Below are 10503 nucleotides of genomic sequence, written 5' to 3' on the forward strand. Positions count from 1 at the left end.
AAGCAGAAATATTATGCACAAAATCAATATCTGTGTAATTCAGGTCCAATTAAGTTTTCGTTTTACCGTAGAAAGATGTAAATTAAGCTTCACAAGGTTGTAGGCAGCTTACCCAGGGATAGAACAATCAAAATATTGAACAAAACAAAAAGCTACAATAGCATGTAGCTTAAGCTTCAAACCACTCGTATTGTGTCAAATTCTAGCGAGGGTATAACTCAGTAATTGAAACCTCATTTACCGAAGATTGAGCTGGTTTATTCGTGGATTCAGTCGATCCTGTTTTCTCTGAATTAAGCTCTCCCGAGAACATGTTTGGATAGCTTCTTGTGCTACTATTGACAACAAAGGCAGGTTCTGAAGGTATTGGGAGAGAGATAGAATGACTATTAAGCATGAGTACTACAGAAGCCATGGTTGGTCTGCTGGCCATATCTTCCTGAACACATAGTAACCCAATGTGGATACATCTTATCATTTCATTTCGAGAACCCTTCATTAATGTGGGGTCTACAATATTTGTAATATTTCCATTCTTCCAGTTTTTCCATGTCTGCATTAATTCCTCAAATGCATGTTCGTTACTTCACACGTTTCATTTGTACAGTTATCTGAAGAAACAAATCATTTTCTGATAAAGGAGAGGGAAAATACAGTGAGAAGAACAAAAAGACTTACAAAGCTCAATAGATCCTCCACTGTCTCCCCATGACGAGCACCAATACTTTTTCGCCCACTTACAATCTCAAGAACCATTACACCATAACTAAAAACATCTGATTTTGCTGAAAAATGACCATATACTGCATACTCAGGAGCCATATATCCACTGCGTGCCAACCAAATGCACATTTAATTACTCAAAATTTATGAAACTTCAATGTAAATTATTTTACTTTACAGTTGATTGAAATTAAGTTTGTACAACAATTACATTATATTCTCTCACTTACTAGGTTCCAACAACTCTGTGTGTATTTGCTTGAGTCTGATCCACCTGAAACAATCTTGCCATCCCAAAATCTGATATCTTAGGATACATGTTTTCGTCCAAGAGAATGTTGCTTGCTTTTAGATCTCGATGTATAATTCGTAGTTGAGAATCCTCATGGAGATAGAGAATGCCTTTTGTAATACCTCTAATTATTTGGTAGCGCATTTGCCAATCCAACTGTGTTTTCTTTATTGGATCTATATATACATACGGAAACCATATGAATATTACAAAGCAATATTTTAGTTGAGTCCTTAAATCAAAACTAGAACAATAGAGTGACAGTCTAATAATGCAGTTGTTCGAGCTTACCAAATATGAAGTAATCAAGACTTTTATTAGGAACAAATTCATAGATAAGGAGCCTTTCACTTCCTTCCAAACAGAAACCAATCAGCCTCACTAAATTTCGGTGTTGAAGTTTGGCCAATAATAGCACTTCATTCTTGAACTCCGTATCTCCTTGCCCAGAATTACTTGACAACCTTTTCACAGCAATTCCTTGTCCATTGGAAAGCTGACCCTGAAAATATATCAGTGAAGGATGGTAAAATATCTGTGGGAGAAAAATCATGATGTATTATATTTTGATGATGGTTTTAACCGAATCAAATTATGATCTTACTTTGTATACAGCTCCAAACCCGCCCTGTCCAAGCTTATTAGAATCAGCAAATTCATTTGTTGCAATTCGGATGGTTTCAAATTTGAATTGCAATGACTCAGTAAATGTAACTTCATCTTCATCCTCACTATCCTCTTCTTTTCCAACTTCACATGCATGAGGACAGGGGTAATATTAGTGAGTATTTGAATATAATAAGCGAATACAAGAAAAAAAAAATAACAGAAAGAGATAATTTTCCAATAATGAAAATTAACAGGAAATGGCTAAATATATTTTCCCTGTTACCTGGTCAGAAATAATTTGATGAACTAAACAAAATTTGAAGAAAGGAATCATTTATATATTTTTTTAGTTTAATTAGTTATTTAATCATGTTATCATAAAAAAAATATCAAGCTAATCCTTTTTTTTAGTTTTAATTTGTGAACAATTAATGCAATTTGTTTTTTATTTGTGAAAATTTTATGTAATTTGGTTTTTCTTGTTAAATTTCTTGAAACAGATCAAAGATTTTTCATTAAAATTGAAGTTGTTAATAAAAATAATTTATTTTATTGATATAATTAACATTTTTGTATTGTTAATATAGACCAAATTACATCAATTTTAAAAAATGGATGACAAATTAAAAATAAAAAATCAGAAGAACTAAATTCTGTCTTTTGTATTAAAACATGGACCAAATAACTAATTAATTTTCTTTTTTAATATGACAGGAAATCGATTTTGGAGCATTAGAGACTTACTTTCAATTTGTTTTCTTGGCTTCCTAACTATCAGATATATGCAAAAAAGACTGAGCGCTAAAACAACACCAGCAACTGGCACTGCTACAGCGATGATGGTTCGTGACGTGTTGCTGTTTCCTGTAGAAACCAGAATCCTCGGTCACGAATTTAGAATAATTAAGAATAATAAAATATCCAAAGTCCAACATGAGCCTAAATTTTAATATAAAAATAAAACAGCAGTTAAGGAGAGAGGAAAACGTGTTGAAACAAAGTCAAAAGTGTTGTGGAAGAAAACTTTTCCATAAAGCTTAAAAAATAAATTAATTAATAAAACCAAGTTCTCAGTACACTAAAAATTGAATAAAAAATTATCTATAAGTACGTCAATTTAATTTATAAAAAATTGATTTATTTTACGTACAAACTTTTATGCATATGCTTTTGATTAAACCCCTTTAAGTGAACTTGGGAGCATTTTTGTGCTGTTTTATTGTATTGGATGAGGAATAAGTTGTGAATAGAGAAAAAGAATGGAAAATGATACTTGAACAACCATTTTTGACAACATTTAGACACGCGCACACGTGTCAAAATCTGAGTGGTCCATTTTCATTTAATTTTTCCAACTAGATCACTCAGATTTTGACACATGTGCGCGTGTCTAAATGTTGTCAAAAATGGTTGTTCAATAAACATTTTCCAAAAAGAATACCTTGAGAAGTGTTGTTGGGGAAGCGAGATGGTGGTGGGGTGGTTGGTGGTGGTGGTGCATCTGGGTCTAACTTGAGTGTAGGTCCATAGAATATATAAGGGTCAAATCTAATTCTACAACTGGGCTTCAAAACATTGCCTCCAGCCTTGCCCTTACAGCAATCTGGGATTTTTGAGATAGATTCTTCCAAACACTTAGAGCAATCCTCGGAAGACAAATCAGGCGAGCACTGCGTGTAACCGTATATGGTTTGAAAATCTGGAGCAGGTGCACTGCCTGTAGCATACTTACGACGAGAGTCACCAGACGCAGCTATGCGTGTTAGATTCCTCATCAAGCTTTCAAGCTTTGCGTTGAATTGCTCAATCGAACCCCTTACCTCCAACGTGTAATAGAGTAGCACCGTAGGTTGATTATCCATGAGGCCAAATATGGAGCGGTTAGAGTAACGCAAGGAGCATTCACCATCCCACACAATTGCCTCTTTTTGGTTTGGACAGTTTTTTGTGAGAGCCGCTCCGTTTTCGTTGAGGCATTTGAGGCATTCTTCCGGTGTAAGGTCTCCTCTGCAGATCCCAATGGCGTATGCTTTGTCTAGGCCTTGGCCATGTGAGAAATTGTAGAAACCGTAGTTCACTTGGGCGTGGGTAGAGAAACTGGATAGGAGGGTGTTGAGGTTATTGTCATAAGTGCTGTTGACTGTGTAGTTGCCTTTGTTGTTATCACAGAATGGTGTCTGAGCGCTTGCATGCGATACGATTATGGTGGCCCAGAGACCAAGCAAACAGAAAATTGCAGTCATTCTGATTCAGGAGTAACATATGGAACCAAGAATGAGGATTCAAGCTTACCTAAGCAGCTTTACTTTCACAGAGTGTGAACTGTTTGACTCAGTCACAACCAAAGTTTACTTCTCAATACAAACTAAAGGTTATGCACGCCGTGTCAGTCACGTAAATATCTTATCTTAATTTTAAAACAATATTGATAATTTTTTTTTATCATAGTAGAATATGCCTTTTTAATAAACTTTTTTTAATGTGATTATTTAGTTTTTTAATACAAGTTAAAAAGTTAGGAGAATTATATAGATATATTCTATTATTCAGACTCGTTATAAGAGTGAAGCAAATTTAAAATATAAATATTTTTAGTAAATGTATGTTATTATTTTATTGATTTATTTAAATTTATTTTTAAAAAAATATTTGAAACGAATTAATCATGTCGTAAAAAAATTATAAAAAGTTTGTTAAAAAAATATTTTTCAATGTAAAATACGCTACCACGTTTAGCTCCAGCAGGCTGAAACTTGATTGAGATAGAACGGAATTACTAGCAAAATTGAATGCCGATACTGAAAAAGCCCGTCAGCTTTTGGCGTTGATTAAGTCAGTCTGCTCCCGCGTCGATTGGTCCCAAAACACGTAAAAATCCAACCACAAAATTACTTTTAAAAAATATAAAAACACATCTATTTGATAAGGATTAGAACTAAGTATATATTATTTAACAATTATTATTATTTTTAAAAAAAACATCTAATTTAGTAATTTATATTTTTATGTAATATTTATACCTTAATATTATTGATATTAATATTTGACTTAATTTAGATGCAAAACTTCTATCGTTAATTGACACTATCGTATTTTATTAAATTTTAATTTGCTATATTTATTTTGAATTTTAATTAATATTTTGCAAATTTAGAACTCATAAAGTTATGCTTTATTTATATTTCAGTGTTGTAAAGTTATGATTTTATTTTTTTTTAATAATATTTTTATACCATTTAATTATTATTATTATTATTATTAGTTTGTTTGATTGCAATCCAAATGCGATGGAATTATTGAAAATTCATCATTTGGTTTATCGATTCATCTGATTTTCGAAAACATTAAATATTATAGTAATACATATGTTTTTTAAAAATTAGTTTGTTTAATATATTTTAAAATATTAATAATTAAATGTAATTTCTATTGTTTGGTTGAAGAAGGGAGAGTAAGAATAATTTTAAAATAATAAATTTCTTTTTTAATTGTCTTTATTCACCATTATGTTTTCTCTTCACATTTCAATTTTATTCCTCCTTAAATAAATACTTCTAGTTTTCTATTTTATTATCACATGTTCCTTCTTTTAATTAGTTGTTAGAACTTTTGATCTTAAGATTTAAGTGATTCCAACATAAAGAATTTGGGCGGTAGTTTGATGGGGTATATACAGAACAGAAAAAATGCTACGGAAATTCGAAAACCAGATTTTGAAGATCAATATTACAGAAATGTTAGTGTAGAGAGAGAGCAGAATAATAGTGACACACACTTCATGTTATATCACAGGTTTCAGTCTCGGTTTAGAGAAAGTACGTGTGGTGACATATTTAAACCAGATACTGCACCCACATTTTACTCCACTTTCCAATACATTGTATTTTGGTTTAAGAGAAGATACATGAATGATGAAAGATCCACTCTGATGAACAACATCTAGCGAGGGTATAGCTCAGTAATTGAAGCTTCATTTTCTGATTCTTGAGCTGATTTAAGTATCGGTTCACTTGATCCTCTTTCCCTTGAATTATACTCCCATGACTGCATCTCTGGAAAGCTTCTAGTTCTACTGTTCATATAAAATGCAGGTTCTGCAGGAATAGGGAGACTCAGAGAATGGCTATTAAGCATCAGTACAATGGTAGCCATGGTTGGTCTGTCAACTAAATTTTCTTGAACACAGAGTAAACCAATATGGATGCATCTCAGCATTTCATTCCGTGAATTGCTGTTGAGTGATGGATCTACAATATTTATAGCCTTCCCCTCCTTCCAGCTTCTCCAAGCCTGCAAAATTTGTTATCAGATCACGGATTCACTTCTACATTAACGTTTTGGAGCATGTAATCTTCTAATCCATAATTTAGGTGGCAAAGAAGAAGCGAGTGACCAAAAAAAGACTTACGAAGCTTAGCAGATCCTCCATACTCTCCCCATTATTGATTCCACTGTTTTTCTGGCCGCTTACAATCTCAAGAATCAGTACACCAAAACTGAAGACGTCTGATTTTGCTGAAAACTGTCCATGCATTGCATACTCTGGTGCCATATATCCACTGTATTCCAGTAAGATAGAATTTTAGTCATACCTCATAAGTATTATGACTCATCTAAGTATAAATTTTTTTCATCTAATTTGCCAGTGATTTTCTTAACAAAGCATTAATTTTTGAATTCCGATTGCTATAAAAGTATTTTTTTTTTGCTATCACTCAAAAGTTAAACAATTGAAACTTCTCATTGATAGTGTATGGAAATTAAAGTCTTGTATAAGATAAGCTATGCTGTAATACTTACTAAGTTCCAACAATTCTACTCGTATTTATTTGAGTTTGATCCATTAAAACTAATCTTGCCATACCAAAATCTGCTATCTTTGGATTCATCTCTCTGTCCAAGAGAATATTACTTGCTTTAAGATCACGATGTATAATCCGTAGTCTAGAATCTTCGTGAAGGTAGAGAATGCCTCGAGCAATACCTTTAATGATTTTGTAGCGCATTTGCCAGTCCAATTGAGGTTTCATGGTTGGATCTGCGTATAAGTCATGAGTTTTAACGCTATATCAATAATTAGGATTTGTCTTGTCTCAGACCAGAACTGGAATTTAGAGCGACATTCTAATTATGCAATCATTTAGATCTATCAAATATGATTATGAAGGCTTTTATTATGTCTTGAAGCAGTACTACGTAAGAGAAGCAATAAAATTATGCAGATGTTGAACTTACCAAATATGAAGTAATCAAGACTTTTATTAGGAACAAATTCATAGACAAGTAGCCTTTCTCTTCCTTCCAGGCCGAAGCCAAGTAGCCTAACTAAATTTCGATGCTGAAGCTTGGCCACTAATTGCACTTCATTCTTAAATTCCAAATCCCCTTGCCCAGAATCTCTTGACAATCTTTTGACAGCAATCTCTTGCCCATTGGAAAGCTGACCCTGAAGATACACGATTCAAGGATAGTAAATCAACCTAGGCCAAGTTACAGGATATAACATACTTTGATGAAGAGGTGTTATTTATCTGAACGAAAAGTGAAGTCTTACTTTGTAAACAGCTCCAAACCCGCCCTGTCCAAGTTTATTAGAATCAGCGAATTCATTTGTAGCAACACGTATGGTGTTGAAGTTGTATTGCAATGACTCAGTAAATGCGACTTCATCTTCATCACTTTCTTCTTCTCTTTCAACTTCATAAACATAGGGACTCGAGTGAGATTTGAGTTGTTCAGATGTGACCATTGAGTACAGTTAAAAATAGCATCGAGAGATATAATTTCACAATTAAAACCCAGAAGAAATATGGTCAAGTTGATACTATATCGGATCAATGAATTTTTAATTAAAATCATTCAGATATGATTTGTGCTAGATTACTGCTCCATTAAATTGTAAGACTAATATTTATAACAAATGATGGCAAATCCAAGATAGACTTACATTCAATTTTTTTTCTTTGTTTCCTTAGGCTTAAATAGATGCAGAGAAGAGCGAGCAGCAAAACAACACAAGCAACTGGCACTACTATGACGATGATAGTCCGTGCTGTGTTGCTCTTTCCTGCACCGACCAGAATACTCAGTCCATGGATTAAGATTAATAAGCACATACTTAAGGTCACCTTAAATTCAAAATCACTAACAAAAGTTGTAATTATTGAGACGTGAACAATTTGAGTAAAACATAAGAGATACCTCGTGAAGAAGAAGTGTTGTTGGTGGACGATGATGGTGGCACATCTGGGTCTAGTTTCAGCGTAGGTCCATAGAAGATATAAGGGTCAAATCTAATTCTACAACTGGGTTTTACAACATTGCCTCCAGCCTTCCCACTACAGCACTGTGGGATTTTTGAGACAGCTTCATCCAAGCACTTAGTGCAATCTTCGGATGACAGATCAGGAGTACACTGTGCCTGACCGTATATGGTTTGAAAATTTGGAGCAGGAGTACTGCCAGTGGCATACTTAAGGCGAGAGTCACCAGATGCAGCTATGCGTGTTAGATTCCTCATCAAGCTCTCCAGCGCTGCATTGAATTCTGCCACCGAACCCGTTACATTTAAATCGTAGTAGTTATCATTCGTAGGTTGGTTTTCCATAACGCCAAATATGGAGCGGTTAGTGTACCGCAACATGCACTCTACCGTCCACGTAATGGCCTCCTTCTGGTTTGGACAACTCGCTGCCAGAGACACTCTGGAATCATTGAGAGATTTAAGGCACTCATCGGGTTTAAGATCGCCTCTGCAGAGCCCAATGGCGAATACTTGGTCCTCCCCTTGGCCATATGAGAAATTGTAGAAACCATAGTTGATTTGTGTGTGGGAAGAGAAGCTGGATAAAAGGGTGTTGAGGTTGTTGTGATAGGTGCTGTTTATTGTGTAGTTTCCTTTGCTGTTATCACAGGGTGTTTGAGCACTGCTCTGTGATATGATTACGATGACACAGAGAAAAGGGAGAAAGGAAAAGAGAGTGAAAGAAACAGAGGCCATTGTAGTCTTCCTCTTCTTCTGTTCTGAATTCTGATCCAAGCCTTACATAAGTTTTTTGCGTTTGACTTTTTCTTCTGTTGTTTAATGTGAAGTGTTTGATTGAGTATCACTAAGTCTTCTTCCGGTCATTGCAAGGGAATAAACGTCACCTACTATGAAATATTTAGAGTGGATTTGGTTAAATAAGAACTCATTATTTTTTATGCTTTTAATTGATACATGAAAATGTATTACAAAGCATGTTGCTTTGTTCACAAATGTAAATTGAATGAGCCATATACAAATGAAATTGATGGAAATATGGTTTAGGTGTAGAAACTTGGCCCCTTGAATATAATCTCTACATTTTTTAATTGATGTTCTGATAATGAGGTGAGAAGGTTTTGACAGCAACTGGTTGTGTCGATTGTAAAAGTGGCTTTGGAAATATCGGTCAAGAAAAATAATAAATGTGTTGGGTAAGTAAAAAGGAGGATATATGATAGTGCAGTTTAATGAAGATGCCGTCTTTGCTATTAGTATTTAACTCTAAATGTTTGACAGTTTCAACACAAATGAGACCATCCTTTTGTTTTGGTATTTTTCCTCATGCTCACCTCTCCGAAATATTGGAAGATGTCAAAGTTTTATCCGCGTGTTCGTACACAAATATCACATTTTGGTCAATTAAGAAAATTAATTATCCATGTGAAGATAATCAAATGAAAATAAAAATTAGTAGCATAATTTTTCCATGTGTTAGCCTCATTATCGCTGTGCTGGATAAAATTATCTCGACGCTGAAAGATAAATGAGTTGGGAAGAGGTTGTTAAATTAATTTATTTTTTGTTGAAAATAAAATAAATAATTTATGTTATTTTTTCAATAGTTGTTAAAAGATCAACAATAATAAGTTACCTATAAAATTGATGTCTGGTAACCACGATTATATTATTTTATTTAAAAATAAGAAAAAATATTAAAATTTATATATGTTTACATAAGTAAAAATTGTCAATAAAGTATGAGAAAAAAAAAATCATCAACGCAACCTTGTTAAAGTAGTTGGAATGTGTTACACGGGAGAATTGAATGGGAGTGGGGCTATTGTCGTGGACCAGTGGTGTTGTGGCACGCATGCTCCTCACGCGTCCTCACTGTGCAGTTTTAGGCGGCCGTCGCTGACCAAAATAAGCACCTATGACGCCCCAATCAGTACCCACTAGGGAGAGCGTGCATCGAACGCGCATATAGGAGCAGAGGGCAGAGATGAAGCCCGAGTGGCAGAGGAGAACTCCCACCACCGCATTTCCACGGCGACGACCACTTTGCAAATCGCCGGCAGGGTCTTTTACTTACACCCTAAGCCGCAGTCACCCTTCCAACTATAATAGGATGTTACTACTAATTTGGGGTCTCTTGAGATCTGAATCAGCTTTATTTGGCACATGATGTTAGCATTGTTGACTGACCCGAGGAGGACTTTAATTTGACGTTTCATTTTTTTTTATTTCTTCAATTAAAATATAAGTTTCATGATTTTATATTTTATTTTATGTGCAGTTTTTATTTCTTATTATGAGAAAGAGACAACATAAGAAAAACTTGCCTTAAAGAATGAATAAAGGAATGATTGAAGGTATAGAAATGAAGAAATTTCTATTTAATTTCTTAAATGTTATTCCAGATTAATTAACGAGTGATGACATGCATACAATAAAACTAAACAGCCGAACAATCGGTGCACTGTAGTTGGCCTGGAAATGTCATGGACACAAGCAAATTTAATAGAAATTTTTAATTAAAAAATATCAATAATTTAAAATTTAATCAAGCCTATAAAAATAGCCAAGGAGAAATTTTAATTTTTATAATTCTTGTTTCAAGTGCGAGGAAGCA

General features: G+C 34.0%; 2 protein-coding genes across 3 annotated transcripts; both read right to left on the bottom strand.

The window, feature by feature from the left end:
• On the bottom strand, positions 1-4018 carry LOC108324996 (cysteine-rich receptor-like protein kinase 44). The gene is made up of 7 exons (XM_017557968.2): positions 3066-4018; positions 2369-2488; positions 1620-1765; positions 1307-1517; positions 954-1191; positions 679-829; positions 1-553 (listed from the first exon to the last, which is right to left on the bottom strand). Exons 1-7 carry the CDS (start codon positions 3865-3867, stop codon positions 203-205), a joined length of 2019 nt encoding a protein of 672 aa, XP_017413457.1. The 5' UTR covers positions 3868-4018; the 3' UTR covers positions 1-202.
• Positions 4019-5383: 1365 nt separating this feature from the next.
• LOC108325635 (cysteine-rich receptor-like protein kinase 44) lies at positions 5384-8743 on the bottom strand. Of its 2 annotated transcripts, none has more exons than XM_017558728.2 (7): positions 7826-8733; positions 7572-7691; positions 7179-7321; positions 6860-7070; positions 6425-6662; positions 6033-6183; positions 5384-5914 (listed from the first exon to the last, which is right to left on the bottom strand). In XM_017558728.2, the coding sequence occupies exons 1-7, from the start codon at positions 8622-8624 to the stop codon at positions 5564-5566; spliced, it is 2013 nt and encodes a 670-aa protein (XP_017414217.2). In that variant the 5' UTR covers positions 8625-8733; the 3' UTR covers positions 5384-5563. The 2 variants fall into 2 exon arrangements, 1 of the variants encoding a protein (XP_017414217.2); XR_008247605.1 differs by having other exon boundaries at positions 5774-5914; positions 6489-6662; positions 7826-8743.
• Between the last annotated feature and the right edge of the window lie 1760 nt (positions 8744-10503).

This window comes from Vigna angularis, chromosome 3, assembly GCF_016808095.1.
Source record: "Vigna angularis cultivar LongXiaoDou No.4 chromosome 3, ASM1680809v1, whole genome shotgun sequence".
Classification (NCBI taxonomy): Eukaryota; Viridiplantae; Streptophyta; class Magnoliopsida; order Fabales; family Fabaceae; genus Vigna; species Vigna angularis.

Excerpts from the sequence above, each read along its gene's own strand:
- LOC108324996 (XM_017557968.2), bottom strand. The coding sequence starts at position 3,867 with ATGACTGCAATTTTCTGTTTGCTTGGTCTCTGGGCCACCATAATCGTA. Across the intron at positions 1,766-2,368 it reads GCCAAGAAAACAAATTGAAA|TTGGAAAAGAAGAGGATAGT; the intron begins GTAAGTCTCTAA and ends ATGCATGTGAAG. Across the intron at positions 830-953 it reads CACAGAGTTGTTGGAACCTA|TGGATATATGGCTCCTGAGT; the intron begins GTAAGTGAGAGA and ends GTTGGCACGCAG.
- LOC108325635 (XM_017558728.2), bottom strand. The coding sequence starts at position 8,624 with ATGGCCTCTGTTTCTTTCACTCTCTTTTCCTTTCTCCCTTTTCTCTGT. Across the intron at positions 7,071-7,178 it reads GGTTTGGAGCTGTTTACAAA|GGTCAGCTTTCCAATGGGCA; the intron begins GTAAGACTTCAC and ends GTGTATCTTCAG. Across the intron at positions 6,184-6,424 it reads AGTAGAATTGTTGGAACTTA|TGGATATATGGCACCAGAGT; the intron begins GTAAGTATTACA and ends ACTGGAATACAG.